Source organism: Trichogramma pretiosum, unplaced genomic scaffold (assembly GCF_000599845.2).
Source record: "Trichogramma pretiosum strain Unisexual culture from Peru unplaced genomic scaffold, Tpre_2.0 scaffold142, whole genome shotgun sequence".
Taxonomy (NCBI): domain Eukaryota; kingdom Metazoa; phylum Arthropoda; class Insecta; order Hymenoptera; family Trichogrammatidae; genus Trichogramma; species Trichogramma pretiosum.
Genome location: NW_019641633.1, coordinates 131,956 through 156,673, shown reverse-complemented (window position 1 = coordinate 156,673; position 24,718 = coordinate 131,956). Strand labels below are relative to the sequence as shown.

Sequence of the window (24,718 nt, the reverse complement as noted above, 5' to 3'; positions counted from 1 at the left end):
GGCCTTCCGGTCAAATTGAATCCTTGTGACATCACTTGTAACACTAGGGGAGGAACGACTTTTGCCACACGTAATACGCATGCAAGAATGGAAGGCAAGATCTCGTGTACCAGCCAACAACTTTGCAATCTCTCAGATTGACACTGCTGCAAAACCTGTACTAGACACTAAAGTTTGCGTTCTGCACGTTTCCTCAGCCAATCGCACATAAAACGTTTCTCGCCGCAGTACCGCGATTCCAACATCTCCTAGTGTCGGAGATTTTTGTGTTGCCTGTCACCGAGGACGATCGTCTTAGTGCCACCCCCATTTTTCATCAGGAGCGCTGTAGACTCCGAAGAAGATGCTGGCTTTTTTGCAAACAGCATAGACTGCCCAACCCGCACCGATCTCATCATTATCAACACCGAGGCTGACTTGAATGCGCTTGCAATTGCACTACCATCGCTCTCCAGCTCGCTCACTTCGGGACGTCCTCCATCACCAACCAAAGCATTGTAGCATACTGCATTCTCTCGTCGTCAAGAACCGTCAAATTCTTCTCAATCATTGCATTCATATACAAGCTAACTGCACACCTATAATATATTTCACTATAAGAGAGCCACACTATTACCTATCTGAACAACACTTTATTTATGTATATGTGGAAATCCAAGACACTTTTTACTTTTAAGCAACCGATCTGGAACTCGTACTGTAATTATTTAAACGGGATCTGTGACGATGCTTCTATTATTATAAACAATATTGAAAGTCAGTACATACTATTATATTTGACGAATGTAACATGGAGTATACTGAGTTATGAAATGATTTTCATACGATTTTATCACATTGTAAAAAGGAACTGGAGCCGATTCATAATTTCTTAGTGATATATAGAAATGATCCATTCACCAAGCACTTTGAAAATTTTTTTCTGGGTAGTTGAGGAGTTATATTTTTCAAAAAGAAATCTATTCATGCATTGCTTTCGCCTCAAGACTCTTAAGACATCAGGGGTAACACCACTCTAGGATTTTGAAAAATTCCTAAAATTCATGAATTTTTTGTGGGGGATACGATGAATACTTCAATTTGGGATTTTGAGGACTAATAATACAGGCAATGAACTATAAGAAAAAAATTTTTTATTAGTTTTAGTCGCAAAATGGCGAAAATATTACAATTTTACACAATAGCTATTTTTTGACTGGCGGAAAGCTTTCTCGACTTCTATGGCATCTTAAAACTTCATCTCCCCTATAAAACTAATTTGGCATCATTCTACACACCCCAAGAGAGCTCTTTATGCAAAAAAAAAATCGTTTTTTTGAAAATCCTAGAGTGGTATTACCCCTTAATTTTGTAATGGGAACTCGATTTTTACAAAATTACATTTTTAGTACTTTAACGAATATTCTGAGTTGATCGATTAATCTTTCTCAGCCAAAATTTAGGGACTTGAAAGTCTTGAGTAATCAAATCAATTGAGATATCTCTGGTCCGCGTGTTCCTTAATGAGGCTCAACACATTATGCAAAAGATCATCCAACATCATAAAACTTATATCAATCGATTTGTTACATCTTCAAAATGAGATTCCAAAAAAAATGTGGTTGACGAACTAACTTTCGAGATAAATAAGTTTGAAAATCGCGATTTTAACACGGGCTCTTATGGGACGCGGTCTTTTATTGTTCATAACTAATTTAAAAGATCAACCATCTTAAAAAAAATTATATTTTCTGAAAAAGAAAGTTCCAAGCTTTCGATTGGTATGTTAAAAATTACCCCTTAACGAACTATCTAATGAGTAATTAAATAAAATCATTGATTTCGAATAGTGCGAGTGTTTGTCTGCCTAATGCGAGAAAGAGACAGACAGATGCCGCGCTGCACTATTGTTATGATTGGTGTAGAGCCTCCTCAAGGGGATCAACCTGTGTTGGAAGCTTAAATTCAGCTTCAGCTACAAATAGCTATATAAATCGAAATAGTGAAAATTTATGTGAAAATTATGTGATAATAAAATATGTTCTTTACAGCTCAGGTGGTTATACTAATCTATTTTCAGACCATTGTGGCCCAAAGGAGTCCATCATCTTTTGAATAAAGCTTACGCCGGATTTCAAAAGATTTCCCGGTTTGCTGTTCCCCCACTCCACTTGAGCTGCGCTGGATTAGTTGCAATTTTTCGCAAACGCTCGACCTACGAATCAATTTTATGAGCTAGTGTATTGCATTTTAGAGGGAAATTATATATGAGAGAGCTTCACAGAAATGCATAAAGTTTCCATATCCGATGAAAAAATTAAGATTACTTAGTTTTTATAGCAAGAATCAGCTGTTCAAAAAAATAAAAAAAAATGTTTGTAATTAACGATCAACGATTCCGGGTGAATTATAAGTTCAATAGATTCTAATTTTTCGCTGTGTTTTAAACATAATTCAAAGTAATTTCTCGCAAGATATTAATTCTATATGTTAAAAAGGACAGGTGATATGAATTTCCGAAAAATCATGCTTTTTTGCGGTTACTCGTGAATATCCCGATGAAAATTAGGATTTTTTAATCACTAGACGCGTCATTTTGAAGATCTTGCGATAACCTACAACTTTCACATTGCACTCAAAACGATTATATATCAATTTTTGACAAAAAAAAATGTTTTGTTAAAATCGCAAAAATTATTAGTACTTTTTTTTCTCAAAAACTATTAAGTTATTATATCTATAAAAATGTTTGCTATTTTTTAAAAACGAAGCTAATTTCTTCCTTTGGACTATTCACTAAATTATTATGTGTTATTTTACTATGGGTTATGAGCTTGATACCGTGTATAAAGAAAAATTCTTGCTGATTCCAAAAAACTTATCCGCACCCTTTAAGAATTGAGGGGTAGTTTTTTATGGGATTTTTTCATGATGAAAAACCAACCCTTCAATTTTTCAAAATTTTTTTTGCAGTTTCAGAAAGAGAATTAAATTCTGCATCGATCTATTTTTTTTTTTACGAATCTTTATTTTTCATTTATTTTTAATTTAATTTTTATATCTTGAGGGGTGAAGTCAAAAATTTTTTCTTAAATTCTTGCTTTTCCCCAAAGTTCTTGGCGAAATTCCTTAAAAAAAAATTGATCGATTCGAAATTTCTTGCTGATTCCAAAAAACTTATCCACACCCTTTAAAAATTAAGGGGTGGTTAATAACGGCGAGCTCTACACTCCAGCAAAACTAATAAATAATTACATTAGTTTCATATTTTTCAGTTTTGAAATATTCAAATATATTCAAATTAAAATTGTTGGTTGGTTGGTGAACTCCACAATTCTTTCGAAAATTTTTACTTTACCCCAAAATTTTAGTCAAAATTTCTGATTTTCTAAACCGCACCCATCAAAATCTAAGGGTTCGTTTTTATACGGTCTTCTTATGATAAAAACCTACCCCTTGCATTTTTTTAAAATTTTTCATGCGGCATCGAAACAAAGATCAAATTCTGAATCGATTTGTTTTTTTTTTTTTTAACGAACCCTTCGATTTTTATCGTTTTTTGGCATTTTTCAATATCTATTCTCTATTTTAAGAAATTTAATTGTATATTATCAATGCCTATGTACTTTCGAATTATTTATTTATTTTTTATTTTTTATAAACATTTTTTTTTAATTTTTTAAAATTTTTTTTCTTTTTGTTACTTTCAATGCCTATGTACTTTTCTATAGCTGTATAGGACATGAGATATAGAAAAAAATGAGAAATAAGACACAATTCTTATTTTCATTTAAAATAAGAAATTACTCGTCAAAATATATTCTCTAACATAATTTTTTTATCTTGAATTCTAAATTGCTCATCATGTAATTGTAATGAACTACCTAACAATAAAATGAGAAAAAGAATTCAAAAGCAATGAAAGTTAACAGGGACGTTGAATATGTATCAAAGAGTGTAAAAAGTCATAAAAGAGCGAAATAACTTTTACTATTCGATTTTTTTTAGATTTTAGAATTTTTTCCAACACAGAGGATCTCCTCAAAGCACGATACCAACGGCATTAGTTATTAGAAGAAAAGTTTCTTTGATTGCGTGGAGAAGTTACCATCAGAATTTATATCTGATAGCTTACTAGCGTTATTAAATGGAGCCAGTCTGGCTCTAAACAAATGTACATACAAATTTTACTTGAAGAAGTGCCTTCAAATTCTATTTGATAATTCAAATACGAGATCATTCCCATTATGTGTTTTAAGGAGTGATAGAGCCCACATTATCAAGGCCACCACTATAGATGGGAACATTTAAAATGTGAGGAATTTTCAAGTGAAAAATTTTTATGTAAGGATAAATTGCTGCGTGCAAAACTGTAGAAGAATTTGACTACTTCTTGAAAATAATTAAAAGTATTTTCATAATATCTCAATGCAAGGCCTTGAATAAAGATTCATGTGCTCGCAATGGATTGGATTTTATTATCAAAAAATTTCAACATTTAAATGAAGAGGAAATCAATGAAAGATGTACATTTGAAGAAATAACTTAAGATGTAAAGGACTCTAGAAAAGAAAATAAACAACTTAAAGAGCAATAACTGGAAAATTCAGCAGTGTGCATGAATACTTGAATGAAATGTTTGAAGACATTGGTAAGGATTTAAAGGAAGTTAACAAAGAAACAGTTATTGCTCCTAATTCCTATTACAAACCAAAGTTAAAAAATCATTTATTATTTACATTGGCTCAATTTCCTATGTGGATCAATGTCATGATGAAGTCGTTCAACAGTACAAAGTACGAAGGTTCTTCAGCATACATTGAGACATATTTTAAAGACCTCAAGCGCACACACGGAATAACATAATCAATTAGTGCAAACAGATTCAATCAAAAGCATACTAAGACAGTTCTGTGGTCTCAAATAAAATTTGCAAAGTTGGAAGTCAAAATAATGTAGAAAGATATACAACAATCTTATGATCATGTTTCCAACATAGATATCAATCAAGAAGAAAGAAATTTAATCATAAATGAAATGTTCTTTAATGAACCAAATGTTAAAAGATTGTAAAGTTTACTAATACATGTGCTTATGACAGCATTTTTGAAATTTTAGCGTCTGCCTATAAAATTAGCAGCGATTTTGAAAAATTTACCAAGTTGTCATCAGAAAATCCATTTGCATTATCTTTGTATAAGTATGCAAGTAATGGATTTTCATTGCAAAATTTTTATCAAGATGGAGCAGGAACTTTATTAACATATTTCAAAGAACAAATTAGTCCTGTCATTTATTGTAAAACCAATGTAACCACATTCATGGAAAAATTTAAATTATTAAAACCATCGCTAAGATGAAATATTATTTGTAATTATAACAATATTACAACCAGCAACGAGCAATACACTATGATTTTGACTATACAGCAAATTCGCAACGATGGATTTAAAAACCTTAACAAGGGCCTTAAAACTAATTATGAGCAGATACAAACTTTTTCATGCAGTTACTGTTAGAGTCAAAGTGCCAAATCATCTTATAACATAGAAGTTTTATTGATAATAGATGTTGAAATTGCCCACGAAAATGTAATTGTAATTGTAATGAACTACGCAACAGAAAAATGAGAAAAAGAATTCAAAAGCAATGAAACTTAACAGGGACGTAGAATATGTATCAAAGAGTGTAAAAAGACATGAAAGAGCGAAATAACTTTTACTATTCGATGTTTTTTAGATTTTAGAATTTTTTTCTAAGGGCGAGATTTTCGAAAAAATTCAAATTTATCTCTCCAAGTTGTTTCAAATTTTTCCGAGATATTTCCGAGCAATGAAACTTTACAGAGTCATTGCTTAGGTATCAATGAATGTAGAAAATTGTATTATATCGAAATAACTTTCATTAAACCATCTCTTCTCGATTTTTGAGTTTTTTTCTGATTGCGAGATTCTAGAAAAAAATATAATTTCATGTTTCAAAATTATGTAAATTTTGTCAGAGATCTTTGCAAACAACGAAACTTAATAAGGACGTTGAATAGGTATTAATGAGTTTAATAACTTGTGTTAAATAAATATATCTTTTAATATTCGATGTTTTTTAGACTTAAGAATATTTTTCTAAGGGCGAGATTCTCAAAAAAATACAATTTCAATGAAACTTTACAGGGACATTGATTAGGTATCACTGAGGATAAAAAGTTGTATAAGCTAAAAATAACTTTTACTAAACTATGTTCTCTTGATTTTTAAAAATATTTCAAGATCATGACTTTAAAACAATTTCGAGTTACATCTTCACTTTGCAGATCTTTTCGCGCGATAAAACTTAACAGGGACATTGATAAGGTATCAACGAGAGAACAAAAAATCATATTAGATCAAAATTACAAGATTATTTGCGAGATAATCGAATTAATTCGAATTATATCGTTTTAGTTGTGATATCAAAAAAGGACGAATCGAATTATTTCAAGGCACGTGCTACATCGTAACGACATTGCGAATGTTAATAATAATGGACTTAATTATCCAATCGTGAAATACTCATGTTTCAACGGATTAGTAACCCAATTGAATTACGTGTGACTCGATCGACAAAAATTATTGAAAATGCACGGATTCCAAAAATTTTCGGAAATCAGTTTTATGGAAAATTATCATTGTTTATATATTATAATTGTTAATTGTTGATTTTTTGATGATGTGGGAGTAATTTATTAGATCAGAAACGATTTTGAAAAATTTCGATTTTTCGTTTATGTTGAACGTTCGAAACTTGAGTCTCATTTGTAATACACTTAAATAAAATAATTTTCATGCACTAGATCATAGTTCGTGAAATATAAAAAATGTGTAATTATTATATTATAGATTGTTATATAGTAAGAAAATGAATGAGATTTATCGTTCCTAACATTATTATTATATCCGCTATCTAATACGAAAACTAGTTTATGACACAATTGTTTTATAAATATCACATTAAAAAATAACAACATATTCAAATATAAGTAAAGTAAATAAATTTAACTAGGTCCAAATAAATAAATATTCTGTCATTGAAAAAAAATTTTCATTTAGAATTCATTACATTATTAAAATTTAACGAAAAGGCACTATTCTTTTCATTTGCTTATAACGCCACTTGTATTACAGCAATTATAATAATGTTTTAAAAAAATTATAACTCCTGTACAATTTTTTGCAACGATTTTAATCGCATATTTCTCTATCTAATAATACCAACTAAACAGCGCTTTCCAAAAATTATCGAACAATTCTTGCTCCCCAAAATGTCTAACACAAACTCCATTCACCCGAGCGAGCGTTAGCGAGTAAGGAAAGCGCTAGTCGTACTAGTAATGCATGTAGTAGCCTACTTCATAATCTCGAAATGACATGTTCTCGATCTATTTATAGTTTCTATTAATCATATTAATATCAAAGTCATGTAGAAATATAACCTACCTTACTGCCACGTTCGTTAAAAATGATTTCTACATCCAAAATTGGACCATATTGCTGTAAAAAGTTATTCTACATTAATCAAAATCAATATCAAATGATTCATTTAATTATTTCGGCATTTCAGAAGAAAACAAAATGCATAGCGATATGAGATAAAAAAACTTCGATTGTAGTCGTTTTATGCGTTTTAAGAATGTAATTGAGGGGATACACCTGTATTTTCTTCGGCTAACAGAAAAAAATGCAAATTTATTTCCAGCGGCTCTTATACATGGGCTTCTTGTTGGGCAGCAAGGGATTAGGAACAGACCTCGATACAGGTTGGGCGTCAAATTTTCCTAATACTTTTTTTCCAAATCTTTGATATTTCAAACGTCATATTTACTAAATATTTAGTAGTGTGAGCAACAAAGTTTGTGTGCATACCTCCATAACAGAACGGTAAGAGCCACAAAAGCGAACATAACACTCATATCAGGCTATTGAAACCGATTTTAACGGTCGATTAAACGATCAAGTCTGGGACAGACACATTTTTGATACTTTTTTAAACCGTTGTACTTTTGCTGGAAATAAGGTCTGCAGAACTTGAGAGTAAGGATATTCTACGTAAAATTTGATGAAATTTCCGATTCCAGGGTCAGATTTTGGATATAACAAATAGGTCAAAAGTTATGGATGGTTTAATCTAAAAAACGGGATTTAAAAACAAAAAAAATGTTTCTTTATTTTGAATTTTCACATGAAAATCGTTCAAATCTTAGCATCTTTGGTACAAATGAAGCATTCATTGATCTTTCTCTTTAAGCTATGATCGTTCTAATTAGTGAAATGTGATTTCAAATCCAATAAATGGCGATTGGAAAATGAAAGTATATAAGGATATTGCTGGAATTTTTAACTAAAAAATTATAGATATGAGGAAAAAATATTACTGATAAATGAGGTCTTTGATAAATTCTAAGAATCCATCGTTTTTGAGTTGAAATTCCAACAATTTCCTTATAAATTATTGTTTTCTAGTCACCATTTTTTGTATTTAAAATCATATTTCACTAATTAGACCATCATTACTTTGAGAGAAGGACCCATGGATGCTTTATTTATACCATAAATGTGTATGTGGGCTATTCCACAACAGGTGTTGCAGGCCAAAAATGAATCAATGCCCTGATATTGTATGCTCATAGAGCATATAAAAAGGTGAAATTTCACCAAGCAAGAGACCTCTAGGTCTCTTCGATTGGGCTCCTCACAGGCTCAACGATGAACTTGGAAAATTGATTTATCCCCCCAAAAGTCATTCATCACTCTGAAAAAATGAGCAAAAAAAGGTTTCTTTTGTAAAAAACTGTGAGAAATTCAAATTTCTATGTTACAAGTCCATACGGTTACTCTTTCACCATTAAAAATGAAAAAAATGACTAAAAGTCCCAAAATAAATATGTTTGTATATACCAATTTTGCTCAGATTGTAGTATGTTCTTTCTGATACCCAAATACAACTCTCCAATAAATTTCATGACTGAGTCTCTAATAGAACACATAAATTTCTATAAAGGCGAGAAATAAGTTGAATAAAACCTTATTTCTCATACTAATACAACAAAACAATGTCTGAAACTCGACTTTGGTGGAATTTTGTACTTTATTTTGCTTGAATAAGTATAATTCAACTGCTTACTCATGTGAAAACATCTGGTATTATGTTCACATGGATGTAAGCAGTCTATTTTAACTTACAAACAAATGTCGAGTTGCAGGAATGGGGTTACTCATATTTATTATAATGGAATTATAATGAAACATTAAAATTATGTACCTCAATGATATTAGGGAACATCATTGTTCTCATTTCAGTCAAACAATTACCAAAGTATATCTTGAAATGTATTTTGGTAATTAACTTACTGAAATACGACACAACACATAAATGATGATCTGATCATTCACGCTAAGAACTTCAACATTGTGTCAACTAGTCTAGAAATGCACACAGTGACACATAGAGAAACAATAAATAAACTTGTAACATATTCATAACGTGAACACTACACATAATTCAATCGCTTGAGTGACACATTTGTTGCACTTATCACTTATCCTTTCACAAATGCTCATGAAAATAATTTCTTATTGCATATAAAACAAATATTAACACATTTACACATATTATTTAGTTATCACATGTAGTTAGCACAGTGACAGCTGACAGCCAAATTCTCACATTCAATCTCAATCTAAACATGCAGATAGGTTAAGTACTACCTCTTGAACACAAGAAGGCAGCTCTGTACGAGGCAATCTGAAATAATGAACAGGCTAATATGTTTTACTTTACCATCCATTTCTATATAATAAATTACTATGTTGTAAATTGTAACCTGGTCATTATTCCAGTGAAACGATGGAGCGGCATTTTGCACAATATAGGCATAGTTTTTGACAAAATCGACCATAACTACGCACTCTTCTTCAGGTGTTGAATTATTTTGGAGAAAAGTATAATGGTCGTACTGTTTTTTCGCGATTCTGGCATCAGGCATCAAATTAAAAATATTATTAGCGAATTTTTCAGCAAATTCGAATGCATTATCTTTAAAATGCTGAAGGTTACAACGTGACTTATTAACCCATTGATTAAAAGACACCTTATTTATATTTTTGCGATTTAAACAATTCAAAATATGAGCTTTCAATTTAGTTTTGCTTGGACAAACAGAGCGATCTCCCATACAACAATTTCCGGTTCTTTCAGGGCATAATATTAATGTAAAACAATCATCGATGTTTTTGATGACGTGCTCTGAATTGCCCGTGAGTTTTGCTATTTTCGCATCTATAAGAAAATCATCAAGGAAATAAATGAAGCGATTCTTTTATAAATGAAGTAAAAAATAGTACAATGAATAAATACAGTGTAATAGCAGTGCGGCATTTTGATAGATTGGGCAGACACAAACAGCATGCGCACCCGAATTTTTAACGGTTATACAATTTTTTGGACGTAATGATGCAAATTTGGACTTTCTAACGGAAATTTCGGGATATTCTATTTTGAATAATTCAAAAACTCCATCAATATTCATACGAAGAAGACGCTTTTGAACGCGAATTTTGGATCCATTTGATCTTATTGTAATTGTATCCTTCATACCAGGCATCATCGATGAAATTTCATCCAACAAATAAAAGTTTCGCACTAGCTCTAAAGTTTGATTGGGAAGCGATGGACCTGCACTCGAATAATTTTATTGCAAACATTTTATAATTTTTTTCAAAAATACATCAAAGAAAGTAACCGGATATATTATTTTTAAAACGTCGTATAGTTACATGAATTACAAAAAAAACGAATGATTTTGACCTTTTGACCTTTGTTGGTAAAGGTTCATTATTTCTCAATTTTTTGAGATCCTTTAATATACGCCAGTTTGAATTGAACTCTTTACGTTTCATGGTTTGCGTAAAAGAAGATGGCAATAAATTTAAAACAGACAATTTTTGATCGTAAGTAAACTGTGGATTTTCAAAATTTTTTTTAAATTATTCAATATTTGTCTATCTGTTGAATTAGCAGTGACAAAAATTTCTTCAATTTCTTGATAATTATCGATTTCTACTATGTATTCTGGGTCTATTAAAAGTTAATTGCATTTTGATCACGATGCCATTCATTAAAAATTAAAAAAAAAACCATCAAGCGAATAAGTATACCTTGCAATTTACGTCGTTTCGGTTCTGTTGAATATATTGTAGTATCGATAGAATTGGTTGGTGAGCTTTTCATATAAGCTGTACAACGAATTCTGCATGATCCACACAAATAACTTTGGGAATGGATGTGAGGGAAAGCTCGTTGTATGGACAAGCTGGTTAGTGTTGTATTTGAACAGGTTTTTTTGTGATTTGGTTTTACAAAAGGATTACAACAATTTTTCGAGCTATAATCGGGTTTATTTTTTTTAGCGAACACCATTACGAAAATTAGCTTAACAGTAAACTTTAAGTACACTCGAAAATACCAAACGTTTGATATAAATCGTTTAAGTGAACAACTAATACTGCATGCTCGCTGACGAAAATTTATATTATTCAACTGACATATAATTCGAATTGTTGCAAATATTCCATTCGAAAAAAGTGTTCCAATACTTCGATACTTGCATAAAAACTTTAAAATTAACACATAACTTGTGCAGAAATTCATTCTAATTCGAGTATTATGTAAGTATAGTGAAAGTTTTTATTTTATTAGCATTTGAAAATAATATATCGTAGAAAATAATGAGTTCAATTGATAGTTATTTTTTTTTTAGCGTTTAGTAATGCTATGTGTCACGTCGATACAAAGTCGTAGTTTTAGCTGTACAGAGCTGCCTTCTTGTGTTCAAGAGGTAGTACTTAACCTATCTGCATGTTTAGATTGAGATTGAATGTGAGAATTTGGCTGTCAGCTGTCACTGTGCTAACTACATGTGATAACTAAATAATATGTGTAAATGTGTTAATATTTGTTTTATATGCAATAAGAAATTATTTTCATGAGCATTTGTGAAAGGATAAGTGATAAGTGCAACAAATGTGTCACTCAAGCGATTGAATTATGTGTAGTGTTCACGTTATGAATATGTTACAAGTTTATTTATTGTTTCTCTATGTGTCACTGTGTGCATTTCTAGACTAGTTGACACAATGTTGAAGTTCTTAGCGTGAATGATCAGATCATCATTTATGTGTTGTGTCGTATTTCAGTAAGTTAATTACCAAAATACATTTCAAGATATACTTTGGTAATTGTTTGACTGAAATGAGAACAATGATGTTCCCTAATATCATTGAGGTACATAATTTTAATGTTTCATTATAATTCCATTATAATAAATATGAGTAACCCCATTCCTGCAACTCGACATTTGTTTGTAAGTTAAAATAGACTGCTTACATCCATGTGAACATAATACCAGATGTTTTCACATGAGTAAGCAGTTGAATTATACTTATTCAAGCAAAATAAAGTACAAAATTCCACCAAAGTCGAGTTTCAGACATTGTTTTGTTGTATTAGTATGAGAAATAAGGTTTTATTCAACTTATTTCTCGCCTTTATAGAAATTTATGTGTTCTATTAGAGACTCAGTCATGAAATTTATTGGAGAGTTGTATTTGGGTATCAGAAAGAACATACTACAATCTGAGCAAAATTGGTATATACAAACATATTTATTTTGGGACTTTTAGTCATTTTTTTCATTTTTAATGGTGAAAGAGTAACCGTATGGACTTGTAACATAGAAATTTGAATTTCTCACAGTTTTTTACAAAAGAAACCTTTTTTTGCTCATTTTTTCAGAGTGATGAATGACTTTTGGGGGGATAAATCAATTTTCCAAGTTCATCGTTGAGCCTGTGAGGAGCCCAATCGAAGAGACCTAGAGGTCTCTTGCTTGGTGAAATTTCACCTTTTTATATGCTCTATGAGCATACAATATCAGGGCATTGATTCATTTTTGGCCTGCAACACCTGTTGTGGAATAGCCCATATATATGGGAATAGCCAATATATATAAGCTATTCCACAACAGGTGTTGCAGGCCCAAAAAATGAAGTTGAAACTAACCATTTACTCTTCAAGAACACAATAAAAAATGAAAATCCTGAAGAGCACAGCCCCCTAAGTCCAATCCTCATGGATCTACAGGGGCTCAAAGTTGGTATTTTATGTTTTGAGGATATTCTGCTTGTTACTCTGCTTTTCTGGGGTGCATATGAAAAATGTTTAAACCATGTTTTTTCATGTAAAATTTGATGTAGAATTCAAATCCGTACTCAGATGAGACATTTTTTTTTTTTTAATTTACATGAAAAATCATGGTTCAAAAATTTTTCCATATGCACCCCAGAAAAGCAGAGTAACAAGCAGAATATCCTCAAAACATGAAAATCCTACTTTGAGCACCTGTAGATCCATGAGGGTTCGACCTAGGGTAGCTGTGCTCTTCAGGATTTTCATTTTTCATTGTGTTCTTGAACAGTAAATGGTTAGTTTCAACTTCATTTTTTTGGGCCTGCAACAACTGTTGTGGAATAGCCCATATATTATTCCCTCAGACCTAACCGACATATTTGGGCATATGTCTAAAAAAAATCTGAAAAAATTCATAAGCTGTCCTTGACAAATTCCAAGATTTTTTTGTTGTCTTAAAGTTTTTCGTAGAGTTCATACTCATTGAGATAAAAAATCGCAAAGATTCATTGCTTGAAATCGTTTAAATTTGAATCGTTCATAGCTCGTGAAAAATAGATTTTAGAGAAAATTTGCAAGAGCCCTTTTTTGGTTCAAATGGTCCTAAAAACCTTACAAAGTCGGTTTCAGGTCAAAAAGTTAAAATTTTCATTTTTGCAATGTTTTTACATTAACTTTTCTCAAAAACTGTTTGGTCAAGTTTTTCCAGTTTTTGAGCTATGATCCCATGTTAAAGTACCGAACTTTGATTAATTATATTTCGGAAATGGTTTGGTTAAATTTCCTGAAATTTCTTACACATATGAAAAGCACTGTCAATAATATGTGGTTAAAATTTCAAGACCCTTTATCGATAGTACTTTTTTTGAGGGAACTACCTTGAATAAAAACTCAATGTGTTGCTCTGAAATTATAAGAGTTTTATTTACAATATTTACAACTTACAATCTAAATAACAAATTCAAATATACGAATTACCTGAAATTATAAGAGAAACAACATTTCAAGCCTTCATCTCGCTTACTAAACACTCTTCTCGCGTTCACTCAATCGTTTACTTATACCTGCCCTCTCCACACTGTATTTACCATCATTTATACTACTTTCAGTACAGAGTAGGGAAACTGTTAAAGGAAAGTCCTGACAACTACACACACAATTGTCAGGCTTTTCTTTACATATAGGGCTGTCAAATTGTGTATAACTAAATATAAAATCTGAAAGTGCTTGCATTTGTAACCACATATGTAATGAACAAAATGACATCCCTATAACCATGATTGAATCATCGGTTCTAGCTGGATTCTACGACATAGGGGTACCTCTCAGGACTGTGGGCTTGCTAAACAGGCAATTTCTCGTTATAAAGTTCAATTTTCCCAAAATTTTTCAAAATTTTTGCTTGTTATATCCTACTTCTTGTTATATTGCACTCTTTATATCGGTACAATTTCCTACACTTCATGCTTTGGAACCAACCAAACGTCCAAAATTTTCTCGCGTATAAGCACTCTAATGGAAAGAATATCACACGTTATCGGAGGTTCCAAAAAACATATTTCTACACCATGCGAAGAACATCGACTGGGGATGGCGAATCGCTCCTTTTCAAATAAGTGGACTTTTAAGTGACTATCCAACTCATGCGCCAAATCGCGAAGTAGTTGCAGCATTGAGTGCTAACCAGAATGATGAAAAAGGCATCTGATCAACCCGATGCACCACCTTCGCAACTTTTGTGACGATTACAGGACGTGTCGTCTACTTTGTTAGCAGAGCTTTTCAACCGGGCCAACGTAAATCAAATGATTGAGTGTAGGTGTAAAAGAAAAATGCCTTAAAATTCTCGGATTCTGGATGAGCTACTCAATATTTCCAAATATTTTCGCAATTCCATGGTGGAAAAACCATTTTTGATTTACGATTCGTTTGAAGAAAGAAACGATAACAATAAAGAAAACCGGATTTTAATATTTTAGACAAAAAAAATTGAGTCTTTTATCGAGAAGCCGAGTTTGATACGTCTATAAAACGTTTAAAACAGGTCCAAGTATCTTTCATCGACTGTTTGTGATCATATCAAAAACAATTAGTATTTTTCGCGATGTTTCCAATGAAATGCAGAATAGCATTTCAGTTTTTGAGATGAAAATCAAATGGTCTTGAAATAGGTTCATGTCTTGTACGTGCCAATTATTCAAAAATTTTGCTTCATGGACCGTCAGCACGATAGTTTAAAGTAGTTGGTTGATGAATCGAAAATGAATAGATCGTTTTGAATATCCAAGGGGTTGTTCTTTGCGACTTCCTTGATATTTTCCCAAAAATTCAGCCCCTGTTATCGAAATAACTATCGAATCGAAAGATGACAAAAAATCCTACTTGAAAATAAAATAAAAGTTTTTTCGATTTTAAGCCCCCTTTGAACCCTGAAGCTCAGCTAGAGAGTTTATTTTCGAGTTTATCATGTGAAACGCCCTTGAAATACGAATGAAAAAAAAACGAAAGACATACTCGAATATGAAATTTTCTTTTTTTTTGAATCTGAAATAAAAAAGGGGCCTTGGTGTTAAAAATCGATTTAGGTTCGCTGTAGCTTAGAGGTTATGTTCAAGGTCAAATTAAAAATCCCCATTGGATTCTTCGTTGAAAATTAATTTTTTTTAAGCTTACTTCGTGAGATTTCCAAGGGTCCTTTTATTTATTGCCTGCCCTGTATATTAAATTTGCTAATATCCGCTTTTCTCATCCCAATAACTTTGGCTCCCGAGCACCAAATGAGTTCATTGACGGCTCAAATTGAAGGTGCTGACCTCATATTTGAAAAAATGAATCTTACAAAGAGTTATATTTATCCCTCGCTACTTTTAAAGTTAATAAAGTTGGATAATAAAGCTATTTTAAATGTGCTATTTGAATAAAGCTACTTCAAAATGAGCTATTCAAAAAATATTTTACACGTAAAAAGTATTTACGTTTTTTACAGCAATTTAAATAGTAGCAGATTTTACCAATTTTTTGTTTCAAGCAAATGGTTCTCAGAAATACACCCAAAATGCCTAAAATTATCAAAAATGGCTGTTTTTGGTGATTTTAGGTATTTTGGGCCCTATCTTCGACCTTTTTTGCACGTTTTTCGACACATATTGTTGTCTATATTGCGTTAAACTTTAAAACTCATTACAAAATTTTATCAGGCAATAGTTGACATCTTTACACAGGTTGCTCCAATCACTTTGGAATGAATTTTTTCTGAAAATTTGGACAATTTTCAACAAAAAAGCTCCTGGTCACTTTTACTTTTGAATCATTCTACTTTAATCTAGGAATTATTTGAATATTTGTAATTTTTTATGAATTTCGAAAAAAAGGTAAAATTACTAACTTTGGGCCTCTGAAAAAGAATCATAGAAGGACCCAATTTTTCGAGAAATTTTTTGCGACAAATCTGACATCGAAAACAACAAGTTATTCATATTTGCAGAAAAAAAATTTTTTTGGTCATTCGACTTCACAGAGAAGCGGCCATATATATTTACCTGTGAAGACCACTAAAATAAATTTTCAGCTTCGATAATTACTTACTGCAGAGTTGTAAAGAGAGTTTTTAACCAATTTTAATTGAGCTTAAGGGCTCAACGGGGGGCTTAAAATCGAAAAAATTTTTATTTCATTTTTGAGTAGGATTTTTGTCCACTTTCCATTGCATTTTTTGAAACTTCAAAATTTTGATCATTCAGTGTGATGCAGCTGTTTCCGTGAGCCATTTCCGTATACATTGCGTGTTAAATTTTTTCTTCTTTTGCGTTTTCTGGCGTTTTACGTTTTTACAAAAGTGCACCTCAGTTGTCGTAACATTCAGAGCGTACCGATTGAGTTACAGCACCAGGGTCGCGTACACTTCTTCAGAACATCAATGGTTACGGTCACAACCTCGGGGGAGCTGATCGAACTCAAAGATCACTTTCAATCGGTAGATTCATGAAGGAGCTCACAAAAAAAACATAAAATGAAAAAAAAATTGTGCTTTAGTGTTTGTGCAGGGTGACTGAACGGTCGGATCGTCACGCCCGAGGTTGTGACAGTAACCATTGATGTTCTGAAGAAGTGTACGGGACCGTAGTACGGTAACTCAATCGGTACTCTTTGAAAGTTACGACAACTGAGGTGCACTTTGTAAAAACGTGAAACGCCAGAAAACGCAAAAGAAGAAAAAATTTAACACGCAAAGTATATGAAAATGGCTCACGGAAACAGCTCGACGTGCCAGTGCTGAAAGATGACGCTTCGCTTCAATGAGCAGAAAGATGACACTTCGCGCTCGAAGCAAAAAGATGCCGCTTCGGCGCTCGGAGCAGAAAGATGACATCTCGCGCTTCGAGCTGAAAGATGCCACTTCGGCGCACTATTCTGCAGCATGATATTTCTGCTCGTAGCGACACTATAATAACGTGACTTCTTATCAGTACATTCTTTCATTGAGTCCTGTGTTTTAACATGACTGTTAAAATCCCCTAGAGATTTCGGAATTATTTCGTAAAAGTATACGATCGTCAACAATTTTAAATTACTCAGGTTTATGAGCAATGTCTGAGTTTAGTTTAGCGTTATTGAGTTAAAATAATAAAATACGTGACTAGAGAGCAAGAAACTGGAAATCTATGGAGCATGTGTAATTATTTAATTATAATCTGATGCAAAAAACGCGTATGGTATTCGCAAGAATATTCAGCAAAGAAGGTGAATTGAAAATATACCTCATTTTTGGACTTCGAGTTGAAATAAAAAATCGTTTAATTCGCACCAAAAAAATAGAGTATATTTTTAACTTACTAATAAATAACAATAAATTTGCAACAATAAAAACAGCAACAACAATAATATAGAATATTTTTACATATTTGTAACAAAATTATATAACTTTCAAATATTTGTAATGATGATTAGCACAAACAATGATAGTACATTATAGGAGACCATATTTCGTCGGTTGAAAGGAAAAAATCTGAAATAAATAAATATTTTCTCAGTATATAAATAAACAAATAAATAAATATATAAATAACTATATATGTGGCGCCTTCAGCTTCACAAGGCAAGAGACGTCGCTCACGGCGCTGCTTGGGCCTCTCTCCAAGCAACGCTGATCGTTAGCAGCGCGAGCTGCGCGCGTCGATCGGCCGAGAGTGAGAGAAGTCGGTTGACTTTGGAGCTCGTCGTCAAAGAGCCAATTGTTCACTCTCTCGCCTCACCTGGACTATACCACACGTGTGGCAACTGAAGAAGTCCTGTTCGATTCGTCATTACTTATACTTAGTTTAATAGTTTAATAAAGTTACTGTTCTTACACGGCCGACTCGATTTTCTTCGTACCCGGAGCTTACTTATACGGGCGGTGAAGGATATCCTCCAACCCGTAAATATATACCCACGCATAATATACAAGAACTATCAATAAAAAAACGTGTTAATCATCTGAATCTTCATCTTCTTTATGTCTATTTGTTTCTCGTATAGGTAATTCGTCAAAAATGTGGTGGTGAATGTCAAGTATAATGTGTGTCCGGCATAGTATTTGTAAATCATCGTACTTAGCTTTTGGAATTCCTTGCACATTATCGTATGCCTTTACGAGTATGTATTTTGATACGTTGACATTTTTTTTTCTTTTCGTGTAATGTGGGTCTCAAAATCGCTCTGTAATTTTGTCTTGTAATTCATTTGATTTTGATTTTCAGCTAAAACTTTTAATACTTTTATCATGGATATTCCAAGTGGTACAGTTGTTTTTTTATCATTTTTTATCGCTGTTTTCGACCAATTCAATTGTTTGGATAATAAAGTAAAATTCATGATCTGATCGAATGTCATTTTTATCACCTCGTATTTAGGAGCTGATATCTTGGCATTTCGTACTATATCACACCAATCTTCTGGTATGTAAATTTTTCTCCCTTTGGCATGTCGTTCAATATTGGCGTGAACCGAATCATTCTCATTTTGAGTATGTCCAACTTCTAGAAAGGTATGTGTAATGTTGATTTCGTATTTACTGGACATTAATAAATATAAACTAATTATATTCTTATTGCGATTTTGGCCGCCGCAGTTATCGGAATAAAAAAAGAAATCTTTTACTCCTTCCGACTTTTTTTGTTCGATATAGAGCATGAGGCACGAAGCTATTTCGTTTGATCCCCTCTTGGCGTCATTCTCCGTCCACATGAAACATTTAGCTTTGTGACGTATAACGTCGTAAACAGTGAAATTGTACATGGCAAGCTTTCTCTTATAATACAAGCAGCTTGCTTCGGACTTGGGAACATTGAGGACTTTCTGCATATCGAAGCAAGCCATGCACGTAGTAGTGACATTTTTTCGGGCAAAAAGAAGAGTCTTATCCTTCTCTTCACGAGCAAAGTTTTTATTTTCAATGTGTTGTTTATATTTATCACTGTCTTTATCAACATACGTATTGTTGTTACCTACGCACAAGTCACACTGATCCTTTTTTGATTTAAAAATGCTTATATTAAATCGTGTATTGAAAATATTTTCATAAAAAGATTGACTCGCGATGGCCTTCCCAAGTTTTGTAGCCCATTCCCTGTATAAGCGGTACATTGCAGCTATACTCTGCAGGTCTTCTTCCAAGTATTCACGTCTTGAATCTTTGCGTGTATAGTGCGCTTCGACGCGAGTGAATGAATTTATATGTTCAATAATATCGTCTGTTGTTGACTGTGGAATTTTCATTTTATATTTTTCGTTTGTTCCACGTAAATCCGTTAAGACATTGTCACTCGATAATTTTTTAGATACAGTTTCCACCATAGATTTCGAAATACCTAAAGTATTTGTGAACATGGTTTTGCAGACTTGAGTTATTATGCCGCCTTCATTTGACAATGTATAAATTCGGTTTTTATCTTCACCTTGGGACGTTACGTACCTAGCGATATAATTATATTTTCTGGAGTGCTCTCTTATTTTCCAGAAATCATCGAAAATGAGTTGTCTTCGTTCGTCGGAAATTTTAGTGCGACATTTAGAGCGGCAACCAATCTCGCAAGCTCTCTTCATAAAACGAGCTGGCATGAGTTTACCAGACTTTGCAAAAACGTGAGCCAATCCATGATTCACGTTTAGCTTGGTGACATTTTTCTGCCATCGTTCCGGTTTTCTCATTCTTTTTCTTGTTATTTCTTGTTCTGCATCGTTACACTTTCATTTTTGTTGTTTTTCATTCAGGTTGTCACAAGATATATTGTCTCCAATTAAAAGAATATTTGTATTAACAGCGTCCAAAATTTCATCTGAAGAATCGTCCGAAGATTCGTACTTTTTGTCCTTCTCATATTGATATTCATCATCTTCTTCAGTGTAATCCATTTGTGAGTCGACATAAAGGGTGGAGCTTGTAGAAGCAATGGTTTCTATTTGAAGGAATGACTCATAAGAGCTTGTAGATGCAATAGGTTCTATCTGAAATTCTGTATCTTGTGACAAAGAATTCGGAATCTGCGGTTCTGCGATAGAAAAATTTTCATCCAAAAATGTAGAATTATTCAATATTTTTACATTCGTCATTTCTGTATATGTCCTGACTTCTTCTTTTTCATTATCATAAATACTTTCATCATCATCTTCGTACGTAAACTCCATTATAACCTATATTAGAAAAAATAAATAAAATGGTATATATATATTGGATGCTTTTTAAGAAAATTTATATTCAAACATGAGTATTCATCAACTTATAAAAAGTCAAGCTCTATGAATTCTTGCAAAGCAAAAAAACTGTAATTTTTAAAAAATACAAGTGCCACAATTAACAAAAAATCATAAAAATCAACGTAGCTGAAACTGGATGTAAAAATTGTACTTTTTGTATCACAATTCGAAGAAGGAAAAAAATTCAATTTTCAAAAGTAAAAATCTACTGTCCCAATTTCTGCTCAATTTTAAAATAATTTTTTTATCACCATTCAGAATTATTATTAAAATAATATAATTGTGTCAAACATATTCGGTTGATTTGACAATATTTTTTCATGTTATATTATTATACGGTTAACATTAATTAACAAAAAATTACATAAGTAAAAGTTTAATAATGAACTTACCTTGAAATATTCACTGATAATTGTTTGAAGTAACAAACGAAATATGGCAATCTATTATAACTTGTATAATAATTATATTGGAATATTACTTTGCCAAACAAAATCTTGTGTTTTCAATATTGTTTAATCAATATTGATCCATGTTTATAGTTCATCCCTTTTGATCACACCATTAGAAAGAGCACCCTCAAAACCATAAAGCATAGAGGTTTTCATAAATTTTCTTATTTCGATTGTGACACAGCAAGAGTCACAAATGCCATTTTAATGTCCGCAATATTTAATTTCGATATTGTAGCTATTTGAATTCCAAGTATACATTCCACTGACGCCGAAAATTTGTGTTAGACCCATGCAACCAGTATCTTTCAATTCTAATGCCAGATTCTGAAAGAGCATTAAATTTTGCTTCTAAAACATGAACTCGATAATTTCTGAATAAAGTCTGGTAAAGATATTCTATTAAAAATTTTTTCAATCCGAGTTTCAAAATGAAAAGAGACTTGTTGCATGGGTCTATCATATATTTTCGGCGTCTGTGGAATGTATACTTGGAATTCAAATAATTACAATATCGAAATGAAATATTGCGGACATCAAAATGCCATTTCGTAGAAAAACACGTTCACAAGCTAAGTCAATTTTTTATAGGGTAACAAAGCACTTACAGGAAAAAACTTGGGTTTATTCAGTTACTTTAACTAACTTATATATACACTTGTATCAAATCACAAGTGCGACACAGGACTCAATGAAAGAATGTACTGATAAGAAGTCACGTTATTATTGTGTCGCTGCGAACGCAGAAATATCATGCTGCACAATAGAGCACCGAAGTGGCATCTTTCAGCTCGAAGTGGCATCTTTCTGCTCTGAGCGTCGAAGCGGCATCTTTTTGCTTCGAGCGCGAAGTGTCATCTTTCTGCTCAGCGAAGCGAAGCGTCATCTTTCAGCACTGGCACGTCGAGCTGTATCTCACTGAATGATCAAAATTTTGAAGTTTCAAAAAATGCAATGGAAAGGGGACAAAAAATCCGACTCAAAACTGAAATAAAAATTTTTTCGATTTTAAGCCCCCTTTGAGCCCTTAAACTCTTTGTAAAATTTCCTGCACTAACATGTAACAGAATTTTTTTAAATTTCATACTGGGGGTTATAGTCGTTTTTTGTATTCAAAATGAAGCGAAAAAACATGGATGATTTCTATATTTGTTGAAACTTGATTGATGCCTCATTTTGCACTTATTAATCATTTCAGGTTTTAACACTGGTATGTCCCCTTAATCAATTGTATCATGGTTATCTACGTACAGATATGAATAAAAAACATACTAGCGGATAGCTTAAATCTTGACTTTTCTATTGATATAATTTTATACGCCCTTCAACGAACCAAGTAAAGAAATATTTGAGGAAGTTCCCTCGCGTAACATGCTTGTCGGTTGAGTATCAGGGTAGTAAAACAGGTTAAGTTAACTGGCTTGTCGTCTAGCTGTTAATCCTAAAACTAGCTGAAAAAGTCGTGTTTTTGCCACTTCTATTAAAAAAATATTGAAAAAACGGCTGACTAATTTTATTTTGAGACATGGGTTTGGAAAAATGAGTACTTTCTCTATAATTTGTATATAACACAGGCACAAAAAAAAAAATGCTCAGTCCCAGAGACCGGACCCAGTAGACTTTATGTTTTTGGGGTCGCTGAATCCGAATCCGTCGTCGGTTTTTCGCCATCAGATCGATTTAAGGTCATTTGAAGGTCATTCAAAGGTCAAATCATGTAAAATAGGTTTTAAAATCTGAAACTATTCCTACATAGGTTTTTGAGGATGCTGAATTCAAATCTGAAGTCAGATGACCTCTACGACCTTACCTTCAAGGTCATTTGAAGGTCAAACTTAGAAAATGCGATATAAAAATCCGAAAAATATATTTTTTTATGTTTTGAGAGTCGCTGAATTCAAATTCAAGGTCATTTTGACTCAATGTTGACATCTAAAGGTCATTTAGAGTTCATTTGAAGGTCAAATCATAAAAAACAGGTTAAAAAATTGGAAAAAACTCCTATATGGGTTTTTGAGGATGCTGAATTCAAATCTAAAGTCAGATGACCTCTCAGACCTCACCTTCGAGGTCATTTGAAGGTCAAACATAATAAATTCGATATAAAAGTCCGAAAAACATATTTTTTATGTTTCAAGGGTCGGTGAAATTGAATCAAAGTTCATTTACACTATACTGACTAATTTTAAGCTTATTTCAAGATTAAATCTAGTGAAAACGACAAAGTATCGAAAAAAGATTGTGTATAGGTTTTTTGAGCTAAGTAATTCAGCTTTTTGATTGAGTAACCTGTAAAAAGTTAAGATCAATGTAATTTCAAGGTTAAGTTCATGAAAAGAGGGCAAAACTTGATGAAATATTGTTAATTTCGTATGCCTTTTTACTTTTTTCATTTGTAATGCCCCTTTTTTACTTCAAACGATCGGCCTAAAGGTTGCCGTCTGCGTTTAGTCCTTTATGTTCACTCTATTTCTCTTCAACATCCAGCAGTAATCAGCCATCATTGCCACATCCCATCTACCTTGATATCGCTGCTCCATATGTTTGATGTCATGATAGAATCGTTCTCCCTGCTCGTCGCTAAAATCACCGCAGTTTTTCGGGAACTCATCTGAATGGTTATGCAAGAAACGCAGTTTGTAAGACATATTACATTTCATTTCCCCGAAATTATTTATCATTGTTGATATTAAAACTTTGTAATCATCGCTTCTGCGATTACCTAGAAAATTTTCCACAACATTTTTGAAGCTATGCCATGCAGCTTTCTGAACCTCAGTCATCTTAGTTGGAAAATTGTCATCTTTCAGCATTTTTCTTATTTCTGGTCCATCGAATATTCTTTCTTTTAATTTGGCATCAGATTTGAAGGAAAATTTAGATTCTAAATATTTGTAACCATTCATCACTCTCACTCAAAGCTTTTACAAATTGTTTCATAATGCCCAATTGAATATGTAAAGGAGGTAGTAGAACTTTTTTAGGGTCTACTAATGGACTGTTAATAACATTATGATGTCCAGCTTCTAAAGAATTTCTCTCAGTCCACTTATGGTCGGTGTAATGGTTTTTACGATCTCTGCTATCCCACAAGCACTTGAAACATGGGTACTTTGTAAATCCAGATTGCTGTCCCATCAGCATACCAAAAACTTTCAAGCCCTTATTGCAATAATGTTGAAGGTCTAATGACAGAAATTAAATGAAATATTTATAAAACCGACGAATGGAGACTTTTTATTGATTCTTCGAAAAGGAGCTTAAAAGCTGTATTGTTGCATAATACTAATAAGTTTGCGTCTATTCCTATTGCTCACAGTACAACTATGAAAGAA

General features: G+C 32.4%; 1 protein-coding gene across 2 annotated transcripts in view; it reads right to left on the bottom strand.

The window, feature by feature from the left end:
* Positions 1–24,718, bottom strand: part of LOC106649785 (RNA binding protein fox-1 homolog 3-like) — a 128,047-nt gene that overhangs the window by 83,618 nt on the left and 19,711 nt on the right. For both annotated transcript variants that reach the window (XM_014367400.2, XM_014367401.2), the window contains exon 4: positions 7,452–7,505. In XM_014367400.2, the coding sequence (XP_014222886.1) occupies positions 7,452–7,505 (54 nt within the window). The remainder of the gene's footprint in view (positions 1–7,451; positions 7,506–24,718) is intronic.